Source organism: Pogona vitticeps, chromosome 5, assembly GCF_051106095.1.
Source record: "Pogona vitticeps strain Pit_001003342236 chromosome 5, PviZW2.1, whole genome shotgun sequence".
Lineage (NCBI taxonomy): Eukaryota > Metazoa > Chordata > Lepidosauria > Squamata > Agamidae > Pogona > Pogona vitticeps.
In genome coordinates, this window is record NC_135787.1 from 3,516,097 (window position 1) to 3,538,698 (window position 22,602).

At 48.1% G+C, this 22,602-nt stretch overlaps 1 protein-coding gene across 4 annotated transcripts in view; it reads left to right on the forward strand.

Moving 5' to 3' along the window:
* ADAM33 (ADAM metallopeptidase domain 33) overlaps positions 1–22,602 on the forward strand; it is an 86,849-nt gene that overhangs the window by 12,706 nt on the left and 51,541 nt on the right. For all 4 annotated transcript variants that reach the window (XR_013545746.1, XR_013545745.1, XM_073002144.2 and 1 more), the window contains exon 3: positions 13,923–13,999. Coding sequence is in view for 2 of the 4 variants with exons in the window: in XM_073002144.2 (XP_072858245.2) it covers positions 13,923–13,999 (77 nt within the window). In the remaining 2 variants the exon portion in view is untranslated. The remainder of the gene's footprint in view (positions 1–13,922; positions 14,000–22,602) is intronic.

Sequence of the window (22,602 nt, forward strand, 5' to 3'; positions counted from 1 at the left end):
CGACGGAGGTGCAAGAAAGCAGGAAAGCAGCTGTTTGGCGGCTTGTAGATGGCAAACGCAGAGAGATTTTTGTGCGCTGGGAGATGTGAAGATGGACGGAAATCAGGACGATTTGCCTGGCGCCTCTGTCATTTAGACGTGTACAAGGACCATGTTAGGAAACAGACCCCGCTTGATGGGCTTACAACTGGATTTGGACGAGGACCACACATAAATTAGAGCTAATCAGTGGAGGACAGAGGAGCGAACCCAACCGATTAAACGTCAATGATTCTTGCAGAGTTCTGTTTAGGAAACAGGAAGAGGATCTGCGGACTTGAATATTGGTGGGGGAAAGGTTTCTTTAAGGAGGAATAGCACGAGGAAGGTTGTAAAGAATGACATAGAAGGGTGAAATCTATCTTTGGAGAACTTTCATTAAGGGTAAAAGGTGGCTTAGCCTGGAGAAATATTCAGGTTTCCTCTACCTAAGCTAGTGGGCTAAAGTTTGGTTGCTTTGCCTATTACATTGTTAAGGCAGCAATAGGAGAAGTTGCTTCTTGGGGGCCACTGTTCCTCAAAACGTTGCAGGAGTGAGGAGGGTGCTGATTCAGTGATGGAGGGGGGCACATTTCGAGAGTTGGTGTGAGATAATGGAGAACCGGGGTGGGCAGACTGGTTCACATCCTGATTAGCGACAAAGCCTGCATCAGGCGCTGTTTCTCAAGCTGGTCCTACAACGCAGGGTTGTTAGGAAGAAAAGGGTGGGCGTGGCCAAGTATGTCACTGTCCTCTTGAATTGTGTTTGTGTGTGTGTGAGGGGGGGGGGGAAATACCAGCAAGTTCTTTGGGAACTTTAGAGAACCGGGTCTCCCTCCTCACTCTCGATTCCAGTCATTTCAGGGTGCGTGCGAAGGAAACTGTCCGTTCCTGAGTCTATATATAGGCTGCAGAGCACGAGAATGCAGGACAGCTCCGGCGTTTATTTTTACTCCCCCTTAATGGGTGTCGCAGTGCCTGGCACTTCTTTCTCTCTCCAGAAGTCAAGGCAGCGGGTGTAATTTTGGGCAGGGAATGAGCCTTCTCACATCCCTGCCTGTGTGTTTGTTTTAGAAAGCCATCCTTTGCTGCTCCTGCTCCTGCCAGCATTGCAAAAGCTTTGCGGTGAAAACCTTTCCCTTGCCAGGGGAAATTACAGAGAAAGGAGGCCGGATCCCAAGTCCCTTTCCCAGAAATGCAATCTGACTGATTTTGCAAGCATCTTTAAAAAAAAAAAAGTCATTTTTAAAAGGCACCCCGCCCTGCCCTTGGTTACAAAAGGGTCATGTATGAAGCTGCCCTGTCTGTACCCCGTGCTCTGAGTGTTGGACTTTCCAGCGAGTTTTCCAAAGGCCCAGACTCAGTGGGGTCTTTCCTTTCCCCCCTGCTGAGCTACCAGGTTCTTTCAGAGTAGAGAGGCTGGCGCTGAACCTGGGACCCTTTTGGGGGGCAAAGCAGTGGCTCCGCCAGTGAGGTATCTGCCCCTTCTCGAAGATACCTGTTCATGGTCTTTAGGTGAGCTCTTTCGCTGCCGCACATGACGAGCAACTCCTAGCGGCGGTAAAGATCGCCACCGTTGTCACCGATGGGTTCCGCGGCCCATGGCGCACGGGCAGTTTTTGGGTGGGCAACCCTGTGCCTAATAAAAACCCCATGAGGGCAGCTGGAGATGATAACTCTTAGACCAGCATCATCCAGCAGCCTCCTTATGAAGGGGGAGCCCCTCCAGTTTTCTCACTTGGCGCTTCACAAACTTAGATACCATTGAGGATGTCTGGAGTTAGACCTAAAAATGCATAATAATAATAATAATAATAATAATAATAATAATAATAATAATAATAATAATAATAATAATAATAATAATAATAATAATAATAATTTATTTATTTATTTATTTATTTATTTGATTTGTATCCCGCCCATCTGGTAGGTCAGTACCACTCTGAGCGGCTAACATAAAATATACAGATTATAACAGCATAAATCCAAAAATATCAAATGTCAATTAACAAAACATAATAAATCATAAATAATAAATAGAAAAAGAAGAAGAAAAAGTAAATTAAATTAAATTAAACACTGGCAGGAGGGAAGGCCTTGACATAAAGCCATGTTTTTAATTGAGTTTTAAATGTACCCAGCGAAGGGGCCGCGCGAATCTCAGGAGGGAGATTGTTCCAAAGGCGAGGGGCCACCGCCGAGAAGGCCCGGTTTCTTGTCTTCTCTCTCCGGGCCTCCCTCGGCGTCAGGCCCCTCAGCCTCACCTCCAGGCTCGCGCGAGTGGTTCGGGTAGAACTTGGTGGGTGAAGGCGTTCCGCCAAGTATCGAGGTCCCAAACCGTTTAGGGCCTTATAAGTGAGCATTAAAACTTTGAAGTCGATACGGAAACAAATGGGCAGCCAATGCAGTCTAGCCAGAATGGGAGAAATATGATGGTATTTTCTCCCTCCGGTAAGAAGTCTGGCTGCTGCGTTCTGCACCATCTGAAGTTTCCGTATCAGCCTCAAAGGTAGCCCCACGTAGAGCGCGTTGCAGTGATCTAATCTTGAGATTACGAGCGCGTGTACTAAGGTAGTGAGGGCCCCCGTGTCGAGATAGGGCCGCAGCCGGGCAATCCGCCAGAGATGGAAATAGGCGGAGCGGACAACCGACGTCACCTGTGTTTCCATGGTGAGCGTCGGGTCCAAGTGTATGCCCAAGCTGCGGACCCCACTCGCCGGGGCCAAGGTCGCCCCCCCAAAGGAGAGAGGGCCAACCAGGCCACCAACCACGGGGGGCCCCACCCTCAGGACTTCCGTCTTGTCCGGGTTCAGCCGCAAACCATTTTCCTGCATCCATTCCAGTATAGTCTCCAGGCAGCGCTGAAGGGTCAGGACGGCATCACCTGCAGTTGGCAAAAAGGAGATATAGAGCTGAGTGTCATCAGCGTACTGGTGACACATCGCTCCACACCTCCTGATGACCCCCGCTAGTGGCCTCATATAGATGTTAAATAGCATTGGGGAGATAATCGAACCCTGTGGAACCCCACAATTGGAGTTCCACGGGGCCGAGAAGCTCTCCCCAAGCTGAACTCTCTGGGGACGGTCCTCCAGGAAGGAACGGAGCCAGGCTAACGCCAGGCCACCGATTCCCAACTCGGAGAGCCTCCCCAGGAGGATACCGTGGTCGACGGTATCAAAGGCCGCCGAAATATCGAGGAGGACCAGCAGAGACAATTTGCCCCTGTCGGCCTCCCTCAGGAGATCATCATACAGGGCGACCAATGCTGTCTCTGTCCCATGGCGCGGCCTGAAGCCCGACTGGAATGGGTCCAGTGCATCTGTTTCATCCAAGAGCGCCTGAAGCTGGTCTGCCACCACCCTCTCCACCACTTTGCTCATAATAATAATAATAATAATAATAATAATAATAATAATAATAATAATAATAATAATAATAATAAATAAATAAATAAATAAATAAATAAATAAATAAATAAATAAATAAATAAATAAATAAATAAATAAATAAATAAATAAATAAATAAATAAATCTGGAGAGCCATAGGTGGGGGCCATGGCTCCTCAACTCTTTCCTGCTTCGGGCAGGAGATGCTCCAGATATATAAATTCCTCCGTATCAAACCCACATGCCCTGGATGTCCCCTGGCTTGGGCAGGGCTGTGGGGGTGGAGAAACGGCTCCCCTCCCTGTTTAGTTCCCCTCTCTTGTCTGCCTTCGCTGGTAGCTGCTCTCTTTCTCCAGAATTAGAGATGAGGTTTTTCTCCATCTCAGCCTCAAGGTGCCGCAAATGCGGGGCCCAGTGGCGTGGTTTGGATTGGGCCAGAGAGGCAGGAATTTGTTAAGTGCCGAGGATGTCTGTTTGGCGCAGCACAACAAGGCCGCCCCGCCGCCTGGAGTTGGCCACTTGGCTGGCGTCGTTTTGTGATCGGCAGCTGGGAGGTGAAGTTGGGCATCATAGACCGGCGTGATTGCTCAGCCACCGAGCTCTGCTGGCATTGTCTTGGCCTTCTAACAACCAGCTGTCTGTGATGTATGGTTTGGCTCAGTCATGGGATCTTCCTCATTACTCTAAGCCGGCAGGCAATTCCCTAAAAACCCAGCTTTCATCATTCCGACTGACAAGCCGGTTGAGTCTGGAGCGTGACGTTTGCCGGATCAAACTGTTAAGATCCCCACCCTTGTAAGCCTGTAGGTTCCCACCAGCCTGTCCTAAATATCGGGCACCCCTAGGTGCCGGTCTTGACAGCCATGCGAGGGATGGAAATCGGGTCCTTGTGCCAAACAGGGTTGGACCCTGAAGGAAGCTAGGTTTGCACGGATGCCGATTTTTCGGCCAGATGCTTGGAAGAAGCTTCGCTCCTGCTGGCTTTGTGCGGCGCTGAGCCTTTGCCCCTGGTTTCCGGTGTCCTCCCTGCACAGCGCTGATAACCTTATGGCTAACCCCTGCCGGCTTCTTTCAGAGGCAGGGACGAACCAAGAGCATAAACTGGCATTGATGAACTTAGCTGGGCAAGTTCATGGACCGGCGAGGATGCAGCCATCAGGGACAGACCTGTGTTTCCGCGGCAACGAGCATCCGGGCCAGGACTAGGGGATGGATGACCTCGGAGGTGGGTGCCAGGGCAGATGCTGCCTAGGGCACAGGAGGTCTTGGATTCAGTCCTTCCTCCCAGCTTGGGTGGCCACGTGTCCCCTTCTTTTTTGTGGGGGGCAGTCCTCTGCTGGAAGAGCGACCAGCAGAGAGTCTTTCTCTTGAAGTGTGATGGGCTGGGTCCAGTCCCAAGTTCGAAAGGACTGCAAGGCGGAGGGAGAGCCCGGATGGAACTGGCCAGAGGGGCAGGGAAGAGCCCTCGGCTGGGATACAAGTGGCCTGAGGACGGTCTTCCTCACTTAAACCAAATGCAGTGCACTTCGCTTTTAAATGATGAAACATCACGTAGGAGTTTGATTCGGTGCCTGGCATTTAGAATATGCAGGTTTGTGCAAATTGGTGCCCTGTGTTGTGTTGTGGGTTTGTATTTTACCTACCTACCTACCTACCTACCTACCTACCTACCTACCTACCTACCTACCTACCTACCTACCTACCTACCTACCTACCTACCTACCTACCTACCTACCTACCTACCTACCTACCTATGAATTTTGGCAAGCTGCATCATCCTTCATCCCACTCAAGGTTTTGTCAAATTTAACCCCTCCCCCCTTTGCCTCCCCACAAACAGGGAGAGGATGAAGGAAGCACCTGCTCAACAACCACAAGGAGCTGGAGGAAACCCAGTAGGTGTATCGGCAGGATCTGCAAGGGGGGGGGGATGTGTGAACACCTTCTTGGCGGTTTTGTGTTTGTTTGTGCAACTGAGTTTCTTCTTTTGTTGCGGTTTCCTAAGCAGTTTGTCAGAAAAGGGTTGCCGTTGAGCTGGCCAGCGGAGGGCATTGCCTTGGGTTGATGAAAACTTCTCTGCAGCATAATTAACAGTAATTGCATGCGGCCAAGTCACCTCTGACCTATGGCAACCTTTTTCTGAGTTTTCCAGGTAGAGAATATGCAGAAGTGGTTATTACCCTTCCCTTCCACTGGGGGCGCTGTGGGACGGCATAGTTGGCCCAAGGCTACCCAGGCTGGCTCTTCTCCCAGGATGCCCAGTGGGGGACTCAAACCCCCCAACCCTTTATTTATGTCTCTGCCTTTTTTGGGATTAAAAAATCCAAAACAGAACAAGATGTGTACCATCCCTGTTGCCAAAATCCACCCCACACTGAACTGATCCAATTTGACCTGGTTTAATGAGTTCTCCTGTTGTTTCCTCGTTTTCAGGCTGTTGCAGGCGGTGGTCAGAATGGGGAAGAGAAACAGCACTATGTTGAACTGTTTATTAATTTATTCTTTTCTTTATTTCCATTGGTATGCCCCCTTTCTCCCAGTTAAGGGACCCGTGGTTAGGAGATGACCAGTGACCATGCTGCTGCTGGGGATTCTGAGAGTTGTAGTCCCCAGCGGCAATATTCCCGAGCCCTGTTATTCCCCCCCCCCCAAGAAGGGCTGAGTGCAGTTCCACTGTGATGTAACTAACCAAACTATGTGTGTCTGCTGGAACAAATTCTGGAACAGATCGTAAAGCGGTCGTTGTGCAAGCACTCAGAAAACAAGGCAGTAATAACTAGAAGCCAACATGGATTTGTCAAGACCATATCCTGCCAAACCAATTGGTTCTCATTTTTTGATCAGGTCACCTCCCTGGTAGACAGTGGGAATGCTACAGACATAGTATATCTTGACTTCAGCAAAGCTTTTGACAAAGTGCCCCATGATCTCCTGATTAGCAAACTAATTAGGTGTGGGCTGGATAGATCAACTGTCAGGTGGATACACAAGTGGCTATAGAATCGTACTCTGAGGTTGATGATTAATGGGTCCTTCTCCACCTGGGAGGAGGTAACAAGTGGGGTACTCCAAGGCTCAGTCCTGGGTCCGTTGCTCTTCAATATTTTTATTAGTGATTTGGATGAGGGAGTGCAGGGAATGCTTGTCAAATATGCAGATGATACCAAATTGGGCGGAATAGCTCATACCCTAGAAGACAGAAACAAAATTCAAAATGACCTTGATAGGATGGAGCACTGGGCTGAAGGCAACAGAATGAAATTCAACAGGGATAAGTGCAAAGTCCTGCACCTCGGAAAAAAGAAACCAGTTGCACAGTTACAAGATGGGGGATACCTGGCTCAGCAAAACTATGAGTGAGAAGGATCTTGGAATTGTCGCAGATCACAAGCTAAATATGAGCCAACAGTGTGATGCGGCTACAAAAAAAGGCAAATGCTATTTTAGGCTGCATTAATCGAAGTATAGTTTCCAAATCCTCCAAGGTGCTAGTCCCTCTCTATTCAGCACTGGTTAGGCCTCACCTTGAGTCTTGTTGTGTCCAGTCCTGGACACCACACCTCAAGAAGGATGCTAACAAATTTGAACAAGTTCAGAGGAGGGCGACAAGGATGATCAGGGGGCTAAAAACCAAACCCTAGGAGGAAAGGCTGAAAGAACTGGGTATCTTTAGCCTTGAGAAAAGAAGGCTGAGGGAGGAGACAGGATAGCACTTTTCAAATATTTGAAAGGCTGTCATCCAGAGGAGGGGCAAGATCTGCTTTCAATCATCCCAGAGTGCAGGACATGCAACAACAATGGGCTCAAGTTACAGGAAGCCAGATTTTGGTTGAATATCAGGAAAAACGTCCTGTTAGAGCGGTACAACAACAGAAACCATGACCTTGGGAGGTGGTGAGTGCTCCAACACTGGAGGCATTCAAGAAAAAACTTGGATAATCACCTGGCAGATCTGCTTTGTTTGTATTCCTGCCTTGAGCAGGAGGCTGGACTTGATGGCCTTGCCAGCCCCTTCCAAAATTCACTTTTCTGTGATTCTCTGCTGTGGAGCCAGAGGTTGGGAGTTCGATTCCCCCAGGGTGCCTCTTTGAGAGTGGCTGGACTCAGTGCTCCATGGGATCCCCTTCCAGCTCTGCTGTTCAAAGATGATTATTATTAATGCATCAGCAATGCCTTTAGCCCGTATTTTGACAGCCAGGATTCCCGGTGTAAGTTAAGAGGTCTGAATATTCTCCGACATCCTCTCTAATGTGGGAACAATTTGGGGGTTTTTAAAACTGAAATCGTTGGCTCCAAAGGCTTTTAAATAGATTTGAGAATTCTCCGGGTTGTGGCAGATGTTCAAACCGTGACAGACCGTTGGGTGTGGAGCGCATCTGTGTAGCGCTGAACCTCTGCCAGAAATTCTCATGTGAGCCGCCCCTAAGAACCCCTGGCCCTCCAGAAGCCTTCCTCGGAGGCTGGTGTGGTTTTCGTGATCCTCCAATGAGGCCAAATGAAACCTCAAAGGTTTGGGTCCCGTCCCGCCTCGTCTCTTGGCCGCTGTTCGCAACGCCATGGTTGACGGTGGCTGTGAAGCTTGACCATCAGAAACTGGATGGTCCTGAGTGACATGGATAGACCTCCATTAGGAGGGTGCTGTTTTCAGAAGGAGGCACCCTTGAGATGCGTGGGGACCAGGAAAGGAAGTGGAGGGCCAAGAACGTTGAAGAGTTACGGGCAATAACAGTTTCAGTTCTCGAGAGAAATAAGCTTGCAAAATGATTCAGGGGTCAAGCAAGGAACGTGGAATAAAAGAGGAAGCGATGGCGTTGATGCTTGTCCATTTGTTACATTTCTTTTTTATTTTTATAACTATAACATAAACATAAAATACACAAACCAAAATACAATTTAACTGTGCTTCCCACCACCATCTTGCTGTAATCTTCTTTTTCCTCCATCTATCTTCTCCTTCTTCTTCTTCTCCTTCTTCTCCTTCTCCTTCTTCTTCTTCTTCTTCTTCTTCTTCTTCTATTGTCCTCTTCTCCAGAACTGCATTGATTCTTGATTTGGAGCTTTCCCTTTTCCTCTTGTTAACACATATTCCAAAAATCTGCCCTATATTTCATAAAAATTATTCTTTTTCAACTCTCCTTTCTTAACCTTTAAATTACAAGTTAGTTTATCATTTATAGCTATATTCCATATTATACCACTCATCGATTTGAAATTCAGATTTTGATTTCCATTGCCTAGCTATTATCAGTCTAGCCGCTGTTAATAAATTGGTTATCAGTTCTTATATTCCACATTCTCAAATGTTTGTTACATTTCTATCTTGCCCATTTAGTGACAAGGCCTGAACTATTGATCTATCGATCTACCGATCGATCGATCAATAGTCAGCAAACCTCAATGAAAAACATCTTCCCACCCGCCCAACAACCCGCAAGCGCATGAATAACAAAAACCAACGAAAAGAACCCGGGAGGCGACAGCAAACGAAATTCAGATTTTAGATTTGTGGATCCACCAGAATGTGAAAGGCTGCTTTGAAAAGCTCAGCTTTGATGTTTCCTGAAGATCAAGAGGGAAGGAGCGGGGTGTATGTCGAGAAGCATTGGGGCCACCACCGAGGAAGCCCAGTTCCTGGGGGTGGCTTTCCGGGCCTCTTTAGACGTGACCACCGACAGCTGTGGACCACCTGGGTAGAACAGGTTGGCCTGGGCGGCCGATCTATGAAAGAGAAATGCTCCAACAGGTCACGAGGTTCCAAACCATTAAGGACCAGTGAGGGCCAGCACTTTGAATTTAGCATTGAAGCCAGCAGGCAGGTGTGCCAAGATTGGGGAGATGCGGTTGTACCTCCCTCCTCCAAATGGTAACCTAGCTGCCGCGCAGCTTCCAAGGCAGTCCCACGTTGAGAGCATTGCAGTAGTCAAGCCTAGAGATGACCAGTGCATGGGGAGGAGAATACTCTACCATAAACCAAGGGTGGGCAGCCTCCAGAAGCCCAGGATCTGCTGGACCATGCCTGATCTGTCGTTGACTGGCCAAATAAAGCGTTGCCACTGTTTGAGGAGAGCCCTCGTAGCACCCTAAAATTGAGATACATTAGATTATACACACCTGCCTTCCAACAATTGCAGAACCACCCACGTTTGGGTACCAAGGGAGCTTTGAACCCTCAACTGTTTCCAGTCTTTTTGGGTCTGTTCTGAGGAACCCTGGAGGAGCTGAGCTCCCCTTCAAGTATGGGGAAAGAGCCTGGGGGTGTAGAAAACACAAGGGGAGATTTTGCGTCCCTCCTTCCCCCCCCAATTTTCCTTTTGGGGTGTGGGGTTTCTTGGAGGACCAGTGATTGCCCACCTGTGCCGTAGGCCCTCAGAGAACGAGTTCCAAAGATGAGGAAGAACAAAGGAGGAGAAGCTGGGATGGGGGCCACCCAGATGCGGTTCCTTGGGAGTGACTCCGTCCCTCTGGCAAGGTCAGGATAGTGGCCGAGGGCTCGTTTGGTGGTTTTGTTTTTGTTTTTGCTAGATAGACTTGCTCGAAAGATTTGGGAGGAGGTCCCACAGGAGAAAGGGATGGCTTACGCTCCGGACAATGTGATGGGGCATTTGTGATACGATGGCCATGTGCGGCCCGAGGAGTTCCAAAGCCTCTGGTTTGGAGTCTCACAAGATTTTGTTTGAACTTCTCAACCTCCCAGTTTTGCAGTGAGCTGTGGGGCGTATCCTGGGTAAATGGAAATAAATAAGAAAGTGACACAGAAGAGGGATGTCAGTATCGTACTCTTTATTAATAATAATAATGAATAACCTTAGGACCGCAGGGCTGGGAAGGGAGCCTATGGGCCATCCAGTCCAGCCAATGTCAAGGAGGCCCAGTGGGGGACTGGAACTCCCAACCAGCCAGAGATCGAAACCACTGAGCCGTCCAGCTCTTCCCCAACATATACCGCACACGATTCCCTCCCGGTGTGTATTTTTCTGCATGGGCAGAGGATCCTAACGATGTTGATGCAGTGACTCCACGGCCAAGGAGGTATTTGAACCTGGGTCTTTCTGTTGCTTCTGAGAACACAGTTGGGGGAGTTTGCACATGCGTTATGCACAGAAGCCTGTGGTTAAGTTCCTGACATCACCAGAGAGAACTGGATGCACTCCTGCCTGTAAAGCCTGGAGTGATGAAAAGCCCATCATCATGAATGGACCAGCAGTCTAGGTTTTCTGGGAAAGACCCTTCTCTTTGAGATTACAACTCCCAGAATCCACCAGAATAGAACTTTTGCAGGCCCCGGGAATGACTCATTTTAATGCTTTCTGCAGTCGTTCCTAAAAGCCCAGCTAAATGGGATATTAGCTGGCTGGATAGCAAAGTGGCCAGGATAAAAAGGGACTGAAGAGAAACACATTTCTTGTCTGGACGCCCTTAACCCTGACACCACGACCTTCAGCACCAGGGTCCTGGGGGAGAGTGGGAGAGGGGACTCGGGGCTTGCAAGATGGAAGCCAAGGAATGTCTGAGCAGCAGTGATCATGGCATCATCCACGGCCACCCCGAATCTTCCCTCTTCCCTCAGAGCTTAGCTGCCCTCTTCTTGGGGGAGAAGCAGATTTCCCTACGAAAAGTGGACCGCTGCAAGTCGTCTTTACCGTCATGCAACGTATCTGAGGATTTGGGCCTCACAGACTTTGGGCAAACAATTAAGAGCTGTTAGCTTTACAAAAGACCTGCTCCTCATTTGTTGATGTGGATGACTCCAGCAGCTTTTCACCTTTGGGCTCTCCTTCTTGAAGGAGGTGTGTTGGGGACTGTCATGATGGGCAGATTTGCCACCCCACCCCAGCTGGGGAAGGCTTTCTCTCTCCCCCCTCCCCTGCACTGTGTAATGCTGGGTAAATCATATGCTGAACTGACTCCCTCTGGGAAAATGGACAATCTTCTTGTGTCCTCTTCCTGTGCTTTGGGAACGCGTGTGCTTCAGATTTTCTTTTGTAGGTTTCCAAAGAAATAAGGGCGGTCTTTAGGATGGTGTCAGTTTCGGGGTCACTTCTTGTGTTTTAAGGGATTTTGGTTTTTCATGCCCATTTCCCCGAAGACTCTGGAGCTTGTGACTTTGGCCAAGAGCTGGAAGCCAGAAATGTTCCTTTCTTTGAGGGAGGGTGAAGCTCAGCGCACACCTTCCATGCTCCTTGTGAACTTGCCCTTTGCCACGAACGCCACGGGGAGTGCTGGCTGGGTAACCCCTGTTTTCGTGTGTTTTCCTGTGCATCGTAAAAGCTGACCCTCCCCCCTCCCCTTTTCTCTGCCTGGGCTGCTGCCTGTTTTTGCTAAGTGACAGTTTGGAGGCTTGGATAAATGAACATTTACGACTCCCCGTTGGGTTACGTTGGCGTCGTCCATATGGTGTTAACCGAGGAGGTCAGAAATGGATGGGAACCGAAGTGCAAGCCGGGGGGGGGGAGGTTTGGCCCTTTGTAGCTCACCAGAGCTTTGGAGAATTAATTCCCCCTGGTTCGGGGGGGGGGGACAGAAAGAGTCCGGCCATGGGGGGTGGGTGGGAAGGAGGTATGGCTTCCTTCGTCGGGAATATGGGCTTTAACGAGGGGAGCGGTGATGGGAACAAGACGGTACCAGCTGGGCGAATCGCCAAGGGTGAAACGGAGGCCAGTGTTATGTCAGGAATGGGGTGGCGAGCGCAATTTTATCCTTTTGCTTGAGTGTCATTTTCTGGGAAGGCCTTCAGATGCACATCTGGTTTCCATGAACGTTCCCAGAGGGCTTAGCCAATCTCTCTTGCTCTGGATGTGTGTGCAAGAGAAAGAGAGAGAGATTCCAGCCGTAGTGATTTCATGTTTCTTGAATGGCTGGCATCTGTTCGGTTGGACGTCGCTCAGTTGAGGAGCTGCGCGCCCGTGACCGACGTGACAACTTAGGAATGAGACCAGGCTCTCCGCTGTTGCCTCTTCCTGGGGAAACATCACAGCCCTCTCCAGATGAATTGGACAACAGTTCCCATAAGCAGATCATCAGCCACACTGATTGTGGCTCATAGGATCTGTAGTACAGGACCTCGGGAAAGCACCAGCTTGCTCACCCTGGCATGTTCTGCATGGCGGCAGTGGGGCCTTTTGTGGGATAAAACATGCCCTTTATGTTGGTAAAAAGTAGCTCCCGGATCATGGTTAAATTTGTCTAACCGTGCATCAGAGGTACAGGGATTCACAGAGCAGAATAGATTCAAGTTCCTTACAGCAAAACACCTGTGTTTCTCATGAAACTGGCATCGTTCTGAGACATGAATTGGAGAGAAATTTTTTTAAAAAAAGTTTCTTTACTTATAGTTGTGAACAGATCAAACAGCAAACAGACAAACACGACTGCTTTCAACAACAGACGTCAGCAAACTCTAAAGAGGGAAAAAGGCACTGAGCAGAGAGGCGGGGCCTTCTTTGCGGTCAGAAGCAGGGAAGGAACTATTCATTGGTTAGAGCTAGATTGAATGACAGTCACTCCAGCCCAGAAAGGTCCCACGCAGCGAAACCTACTAAAGGCAGCATGCAAGATTGTAAAAACCACAACATTCCATCTAGGAAACCCTGGAAAGGTGGTCAACCTTCACTTGATGCCACAGAATTATTACTTTTCTTAACAAGATTGTGTGTGTCCTGCTCTTCTTTGATCACATCTCCGAAGCTTGGGATCTACTGTGAGTCCCGAAGGAAACATTTTATTTATGAAATGATGTTAAGTAGACCCTATCGCTTGAGAGATCTGGGTTCCAATCCTCTCTTAGCTGTGGAAACTCCCAGGGAAGACGGATGAACAACAGTGGGAAACCATTCCTTGAACGTCTGACATTGTGTGAAAACACTTTTCAGGGGCTCTCCAACTTGGATGCGACTTGATAGCACATAACAAACACAACTAAATGAATAACTAGAACATCACTTTGCTTAAAGCTTGTGGCTTTTAGTAATAAAGACTTCACCTCACACCCCTCCACACACACACACATGCACACTTGGCGCATCATCTCAGCCTGATGTCAAAGGCTTTGTTTTGAAGAATGATGTCTGAAATATTGGGACTGTGTCCATGCACGCTCATGCTGAAATAAATCTGTTAGTCGGTGCGCTTTCCTTTTGCTCCATGGTGGAACATTGTAACCCGGCTACTTTTCTGAAAATGGCCGGGTTGCTGGTGTCGTTCTGATTCTTCCGGTTGCTTTTCTTGAAACACTTTTTTTCTGGCACCTTGTTTCAGTCAATAGGAGAGCATGCCAGCATGGGGTGAAGATCTATCGATTATACAGGAATGCCCTTTGAGATACTGGCCACAGACAGAAGAATGCGCCACAGCTTGAATCAGCATTTGAGCTGGCCTTCTTCCCAACTGCTCTAACCATCATGGCCATCCGCCTAGCCAAGGGGATTCTGGGAACTGTACTCTAAAACTTGAATGAGAGGTATGGAGTCATGTTGTAGTTATGAGCTAATTCTCTTTTGTTCTTTCTTCCCTAGGATTCATCTCCTTCCCGTGGAGAAGTGGCCGTGGCAGCCGAAGGGAAAGACCTTATTCTGGTGCTAGAAAAAAACCAGTAAGTACTTTGATGCCCCGACGAGGCGAGTCAAGAGCTGGAAAAGGGTCAGTATTCTGCCCATGGAGATGCTGAGTGCCAACAGCCGCATATATTGCATAATTCCGATTATCTGCTTCCATCTGTTAATTTGGCCCCGTTAGTCCTACTAAAGATGTAAAGAAAGGGATAGATTGGTTGTTGCAGGTTTTTCTGGCCTGTTTGGCCTGTTCCTAACGTTTCGCCAGTCTCTGTGGCTGGCATCTTCAGAGGACAGGAGTCAGAACTCTGTCTGTGCTCTGGTGCAGTTTGTGGGATAGCTGACCATTTGTAGCTGTGGGATCAGTTTTTTGTCATTTTCACCAGAACACAGACAGAATTCTAACCCCTGTCCTCTGAAGATGCCCATGGCCACAGAGACTGGCGAAACGTTAGGAAGAACAACCTTCAGAACACGGCCAAAGAGTCCCGAAAAACCTACAACAACCATCGGATCCCGGCCGTGAAAGCCTTCGAGAATACAGAGGAATAGATTCTCTGATGACCCCATGGGAATCCCGCATGGGCCATTCTTCACCTAACTTTTGAGTTTGAGATGACATATCCTACAAACTTTCGAGTCGAGTCCTGTCACTTGGAGTGGCTTGAGGTTTCTTCGTCTTCCATTCCCCATTTCTATGATTTTGTGATTCCCTGTCTGTAGTTTTAGGTGCAAGAAACCTCCTAAAGCTCATGCTTGTCACGTCACCTCCGAGTCACAGTGAACCCTATGAACCGCCGATCTCCGAAATGTTCTGTCCTCAAGAGTCCTGCTCATCTCTTGCAGACTCATGCCTGTGCCTGCCTTTAGGGAGTTAGTCCATCTTGCATTTACTCTTCCTCTTTTCCTGCTGCTTTCCATCTTTCTTAGCATGATTGTCTTTTCCGGACAATCCTGTCTTCCCAGGAGGTGCCCTAAACAGGGACAGCTTTGGCTTCAAAGTTTTTGCCTCCAGACCAACACTCCTTCTGATTCTCAGCCCCTCTGGATGGGGCTTTGCCCCTTGTATGTGGTGCTTTGGCCCCGTGTGTAGGTGATTCTCCCCTTCCCGGTGGAGAGGGGCAGAGTCGCACACATACACACATGACATTGCTGTCCTTCTGAGTCTGAAATACACGAGGGACTAGAAACATGGTACATCCTCAAGGTCTTTGTTCACTAGACATGGGCATGAAGCACTGGTTCGGTGGGTCACACTGCTTCGTTTATTGGCCCAACGGGTTCGGTGCTTCGAAGCCCCACCTCGTCCCACCAGCGCCCAATCGGAGGCAGTTACCTGAGGAGGCGGGGCAGAGAAGCAAGGCTGCTGCCTCTGACTGGATGCCCGCCAGAGGAGGCGTGGCTTTGATGCACCAAACACACCCATTCGGACGATCGGCAACCCAGCACGAACTGCCGAACCAGCGCTTCATGTCTGTTTCTTGCGAATGGTTGATTTTTGCTTCCCTTTGCTAACTCTTTTGCCAGTACATGTATTTTCAGCGAAGAATTGGCACTCACAGTCCTGTTACTCTGCATGTGCTGTGTGTTCAGCATCACTCTTCTGAGCAATCTGCTGTCTTGGAAGAGATGGTGGCTTGAGTACACCCACGCACGCCCGTAATGCTGAAATGCAAATATTTGCTTAATTCTCTGGAAGGAAACTCAAGAGTGCGAAACAGAGAAGATGGAAAGATATTGAATAGAATTTAAAAAAAACTCATGTGCATATAAAACAACAGGAAGCTTGCAAAGCAGTAATGTGTGTGTGTGTGTGTGTGTGAGTGAGTGAGTGAGTGAGTGAGTGAGTGAGTGAGTGAGTGAGTGAGTGAGTGAGTGAGTGAGTGAAGTGAACAAAGCACCTAAAACAGCCCAGTATTGGGGCTTGCTAGTCTTTGTGGTTGGCAGAGTGTGGATGCTGGAAACGGCAGTCCTTGCATCTGGAGGGCGACCGATTGGACAGTGTTTTGCCTAAAGACTAATTGGCCAAAAGGACAGCAAGTTTCCATTTTTCTCCACCACCGTTCGAACAATACTCATCGTGCTGCCTGGAGTTCTAAGATTGCCTTCCAGGTGTGTACGTATCTGAGGAAGTCTGTTGTGATCTGAGAAAATAAACCAGGCTAAGACTGCTGTGTTGGTCTTAAAGGTGCCTTGTTTGGAAGGCTGGCAGTTTAGGCAATTCGGGTCTCTGACCCAGAGTCTCTTCCTTGCTGGTTCTCCCTGTTCCAGATTTGCCTCCTCGTTAGCCTCCCCTTTGTTTCCACCCTGCTGAGCGGCACCGTCGTAAAATATGCCTCCTGTTTAGATTTTCAGGCATCCGGAGGCACCTCCACAGCCATGCTTGGTGGGGCCTCTGGAACTCCCTGCCACTAGAGGTCCTTCCCCAAGCAGGCCAAGAAGACCTTTCTCTTCAGACAGAAGCCACAGGGGCCGACTCTCTAGGAGCGGTTTGAAAACAAGATGGTTGGCGTTTTGTTGGCTTCTAAATCTGTTTCAGTAATGCCTTGCCTAACATTCTTAAGACAATGTCATTCATTGGTTTAATATTTGAGTAATTCAGTGTTTTGAGCTTTAATGGTGTGTTTGAATTCTGCCTTGGGTCCTTTCTTAGTAGAGAGGAAAGGTAAAAATATTTTAGATAAATAAGTAAACCTGGCTCCCAAGTGATGGAAAGTGATCCTGAAATATAAGGGAAGGCATCGCTTTGAGTTTCTGGTAACATCACATAGATCTTTAAAACGAATTTGAATCATGGAAGAACTCAGCTACATTTTATACAGGAGCCAAACGGATGTGTAGATGAGCTATTTTCACATCTCCTGTTACGGTACGTTTCTCAATCCTGTCTAGGCATCCTTCAGTCTTGAGAGACGATGGTAACGTGCTCTGTATGGAGGTCTTGGAACAGCGTCTAGTGTGTCTGAGAAGGACAATTCGAGAGTGACCATCCCTTCCACACTGAAGACACACACAATATTGTCCCCTGTCCAGCTCCCTGATTCTGCTGCTTTCAGGACTGCCTCTTTGACTCAGCCTGCTGGACAAGAGTCTCTTCAAATTGGGAGAGGCTGTGATGCACCGCCTGCCACCAGGCTGAATGCTTAGAGGTCAAAGTTTCTCATTTGTTGAGGTCCACTCCTAATTTCTCAATATCCAAATGCTCATCGTCCGATTTTACATTTTGCGCAAATGTGCTGCCGGGTCTGATGGGTTCCTTCTCTGTAAAATGGGGATAATGAAGATACAGGATTGTAGCAGGAGCAAAATAAATTGAGATAGAGCCACTTAAGACAAATTATATGGAGATTGTAGTGATGCAACGGTTATCGTTGTAATTTCTGGGCTGTCCCTGGCTTTTCTGCCCTTGAGGGGAAGCAACGCCCATCCTGATGATGACAATGCCCCACGTCCAGCTGTGTGGGCTGTGGTTGTTTCCATATCCTCTAGCCAGGCATGCAGGTGTAAGTGCGTGTGTGGATGGGTGTGTGTCTATCGTCCTGCTCATTAGATACCACAATTTTACAAAAATTATTTAAAATATTCTATCCTCTCCTTAAAAGGACCCAAGGCAGCTCCCTAAAGCCTTTAGTAGTTTAACTGGGAGGGACCTTTTTGGGCTGCAGTGACTGTCAATCTATCTTGCACTGACCAATCATTCCCTCCTGCCTCTGAAATCCAAGAGAGTCCCGCCTCTCTACTGAGAGTTCTTTCCCCCTCTCTCTTTTCTCAGTGTCGTCCGTGGATTCCCCACGGAGCTCTGTAGTTCTAAGATTATTATAATTTGTGGTGATAAGAACAGAGAATATTTGTGTCTGCAGAGCTCCAAGTAATTGCGACACCAGAAACTTGGCATGGATAAAGTGGGGACCCAATTGATATCCTCCTTGAGACTATTTCATTTTAAAAACGGATTAAAAAGTTAATCTTGAAGGTGTGGCAACATCCATCTTTCTTTCTTTCTTTCTTTCTTTCTTTCTTTCTTTCTTTCTTTCTTTCTTTCTTTCTTTCTTTCTTTCTTTCTTTCTTTCTTTCTTTCTTTCTTTCTTTCTTTCTTTCTTTCTTCCTTCCTTCCTTCCTTCCTTCCTTCCTTCCTTCCTTCCTTCCTTCCTTCTGTCCGTCCGTCCGTCCGTCCTTCTTTCTTCCTTCCTTCCTTCCTTCCTTCCTTCCTTCCTTCTGTCCGTCCGTCCGTCCGTCCTTCTTCCTTCCTTCCTTCCTTCCTTCCTTCCTTCCTTCCTTCCTTCCTTCCTTCCTTCCTTCTGTCCGTCCGTCCGTCCGTCCATCCTTCTTTCTTTCTTTCTTTCTTTCTTTCTTTCTTTCTTTCTTTCTTTCTTTCTTTCTTTCTTTCTTTCTTTCTTTCTTTCTTCCTTCCTTCCTTCCTTCCTTCCTTCCTTCCTTCCTTCCTTCCTTCTGTCCGTCCGTCCGTCCGTCCTTCTTTCTTTCTATCTTCCTTCCTTCCTTCCTTCCTTCCTTCCTTCCTTCCTTCCTTCCTTCCTTCTGTCCGTCCGTCCGTCCTTCTTTCTTTCTTTCTTTCTTTCTTTCTTTCTTTCTTTCTTTCTTCCTTCCTTCCTTCCTTCCTTCCTTCCTTCCTTCCTTCCTTCTGTCCGTCCATCCGTCCATCCGTCCGTCCTTCCTCCTTCCTTCCTTCCTTCCTTCCTTCCTTCCTTCTGTCCGTCCGTCCGTCCTTCTGTCCGTCCGTCCGTCCTTCTTTCTTTCTTTCTTTCTTTCTTTCTTTCTTTCTTTCTTTCTTCCTTCCTTCCTTCCTTCCTTCCTTCCTTCTTTCCTTCTGTCCGTCCATCCTTCTTTCTTTCTTTCTTTCTTTCTTTCTTTCTTTCTTTCTTTCTTTCTTTCTTTCTTTCTTTTCTTTCTTTCTTTCTTTCTTTCTTTCTTTCTTTCTTTCTTTCTTCCTTCCTTCCTTCCTTCTGTCCGTCTGTCCGTCCGTCCATCCGTCCGTCCTTCTTCCTTCCTTCCTTCCTTCCTTCCTTCCTTCCTTCTTTCCTTCCTTCCTTCCTTCCTTCCTTCTGTCCGTCCCGTCCGTCCGTCCGTCCGTCTTTCTTTCTTTCTTTCTTTCTTTCTTTCTTTCTTTCTTTCTTTCTTTCTTTCTTTCTTTCTTTCTTTCTTTCTTTCTTTCTTTCTTTCTTTCTTTCTTCTTTTGTATTTTTGCTTCTGTTTAGTCTGGTTTCGGTTGTTGCTGACTAAGAAGATGGTTTACAACGAGTTCAGCCGAATGTAATAGATAGAAGCACAGCTGGGCAGTGTGGGAGCTGTGGTCCAAAGCATCTGGACGGCACCGTATTGAACACGCCTGTATTAATTACAAGTGCAGCCAAGTTAGTTTTCTGTTTAGATAAAGCAGTGACCTTTACCGTCATAACAATGCTTGGGTAATGAACGCGGAAGCATCGTTTTTCTTAAAGCCTCACTTTTCCTGTCTCAAGCGACAACACGGCGTCGTCTCCAAGTCTGTGGTTTCTTCTGTCTCTCCAGAAGACTTCTGGAGGTGCTCTGGATTAAGCCCTTACGGCTAACAAGGCTGTTTTCTCCTGCTCCACATTTCTCCTGGCACGGAAACTCTCCACTTACTGGGGATTCTGGAATGTTATTTTGCTTCTACATGTATACATCCATTTCCCACATGGATGGCGTGTAGGGAGCGGCTGAGAAAGGAAGAACAGAAAAAAGCAAATACTGGAGACCAGGCTTGGTTAAATGTTCTTGGCTGCTGTCTGCACCCCTGCCGAAAACCTCACTTAGCTTGGAGGCCGGCCGAGGCAGGAAGTGTTTGGGAGATTGACTTGATCTTGGGAAAGGCAGCCAAAGCTGAAAAGCTTGTTGAGACTCTCCTCTCTGCCCCCCTGGATTTCTAAAGTAACCAAGAGCAGACAAAGGAGGAGAAGGAGGAGGAGAGAGAAATTCAGCTTGGGGAGTGATGGCCGGAAGGACCTGTTTTTCTTCCCATTACATTAAACATCTCTGTTTGACGTCCTTGCCCTGTACTAAAATTGCCTGTCTCAACATACTTTTAACCTGTCTGTTCGGGGTCAAGCAACACTTAGGATAAAGGTGTTTTACAGTATTTTTCTATCTCCCCAAGAAATGCTATTCCTTCAAAGTTCTGTGTTCGAGTGATCAGACTTGGAAGTGAAGCCCATGTTTACCTCCTGATGACCAATGAGAGAGAGAGAAAAGGGGGGGAAGAGCTCATTGGCCACATGCAGAATGAGGCAAACTGTTGCTAGGACAAGCAGGTAACCTTTACGTCTTCGGGTGGGGAGATGAAACGATGCAGTGATTCTGTCCTTGCATTTGAACCTCCCTGTTCTTGCTCAAACGTCCAACAACTGGCTTTCTGTGGAATAAAAACTTCAACCTGGGGGTGTTTCTGGGTGAATAGCCGTGTTTTGACCAACCAAAAGATTTTTGTGCAGCTCTTCTGTTTCCCCTCTCTTTATAGGATTTTCTGTGGTAAAGAAAAAAAAATTGAGGAAACTGATGTGTGTGTGTCTGGTTTTATAATAAAAGCGATGCAGAGTTCCACACCCTGCTCAAAGCTTGGACAGAAGCATGGCAACGTTTTAGACTAGAACTTCCAGAATCCCTCCAGAGCAGGTGGCCATGCTAGGTGAGGCTTTCAGAAAGCTGTAGCCTGTGGAACGCATTGCTCCAAGCTCTCTTCCGACACCTTCTCTCCATGCACAGGGCTAGCCCCATAGTTAAGCAGAGATATAGCAAGAAGCTGGGAGCAGGGAGGACCGTGATGAAGGGGTCACCACTCCAGCCCTGGAGGCCTTCAAGAGAAGATTGGACCACCCTCCATCCGGTCTGCTTTGACGTGGATTCCTGCTTTGATCCGGGGGTTGGACTCGGATGGCTTTATAGGACCCTTCCAGCTCCATTATTCCATGCATCTAGAACTGTGCCTGCCCCATGCCTGGCTCTTCTGTTCTCCCTAAGCTAGCCTGGGTCCCTAGGTGCAGAAGACCCTTCTCTCCTTGAATCATGGGGGGGAGGGAGAGTAAGGTTCTGCTGGAAGTCCCATCCGCTTCTCTCGAGGCAGAATGGATGGGGGAGAGCATCTTGCCCTTTGCTTCAGTCCGCAAAATGTCTTGGGTTGAGTCTCCACTCAAGTTGCAATAACAAAAGAGATGGTGGGAAAGGAAACCCCAGAAGAGGCCCAAAGCCACATCAGACCCAAGATTTTCCTCTGCCAAGGTTTGGTTTCTACAGCGGGCGACCAGACGCCTCGGGGAAATGCCCCACAGGCAGGACAGGCGAGAAGCAGCTTTCTGCCAACTCCTGTTCCTCGTATAGCCACTGGTGCCGAGACTCTTCCTGCCTCTGATGCGAGAGGGGACATCTTTTCAGAGAGATCGTTGTTCCGATCGGGATCAGCAGCGATAAAAAACAAAGCAAAACTCAAGGGCAGCGCTAGGGTGGCCGCCCGTTGAGAGCAACGGATTTATTTTGGTGGGTTGCCATCTCTTTCTTCAGATCTACGGAGGCACAGAAATCCTCTGCACCCTGTACTCGTGGGTGCAGATCGGGAATGGGGCAGCGGGTGGGAAATGGGACCAAGTGCGGTGACAGTTGCATATAAATGCCCATTGAAAAGATGGCTCCCAGCAAGGCCCGGAGCAGCTTCCTTTTTTGAACAGGAAGCTTAGGCCAAGAGGCAGGGCGGTGAAAACTTTCAGCTAGGTCTTTCTTCCAGGCGAGCCACAGCGAGAGGTCTGTAAGCGCAGGCCTGTCGGGAAGAAATCTGAGAGCTGAAATCCAAGCGGCGCTCCCTTAATGTCTGTTTGTCCTGGGAAGAGTTTCTTTATGAGATTTCATTCTATTACATTCGGCTGAACCCGTTGTAGCCGTTTTCAAAGAGGTAACCATCTTCGTAGTCAGCAACAACCGAAACCAGACTAAACAAGAAGTTTTGTGGCATCTTTAGCATGAAGATCTTTGTTTTGATTTGAGCTTTTGCGTGTGAACGGTAGCTTTTAAATGCTGTGATGTGCGTTTGTACGAGAGCTTGGGGAGAGGGGAGGCATTCGGCACATAGAGTATAAAATAAAACTTAGGATAAAATACAAACCCTAACTCATAGCAAACCATGCATTTCTGCAATTGTGTGTTTGTGAGGAACAGACTTGCCCACAAAAGTGCATGCTAGGCTCATTGTATGTGTTTCGTTTATGTGTTTGTTTAGTTGATGATTTAGTATAAACAAAGGAAAGTGAGGGGGGGCGAGAAGCCACAAGGTAGGGAGAAACAGAGAACCAAAGGGTGGATCCGTCCAAAGGTCACTCAGGGTGAGTGTTCTTTTGCCACAATGCCAATGGGACATGACCTCGCTCTTTCCTGGTTCAGGTTCTCTGAGTAACTTCTGCTAAGGTCCCTGTTTTTGCTGATTCTGGAATTAGCGGGTAGCCACCATCTATCTGTCTTGAATGTCCGTTGGTAGCCCTCCCCTCTTTGAATGCACCCAATCCTCCTTTACAGCCTTCCAGGTGGGCAGCCGTCACCACATCTTCTGGTGGCAGTGAGTTCCACATATGAACTATGAGCTATGTGAACAAGGAGTTTTTACCTGTCTTGGATCTCCCAGCATTCC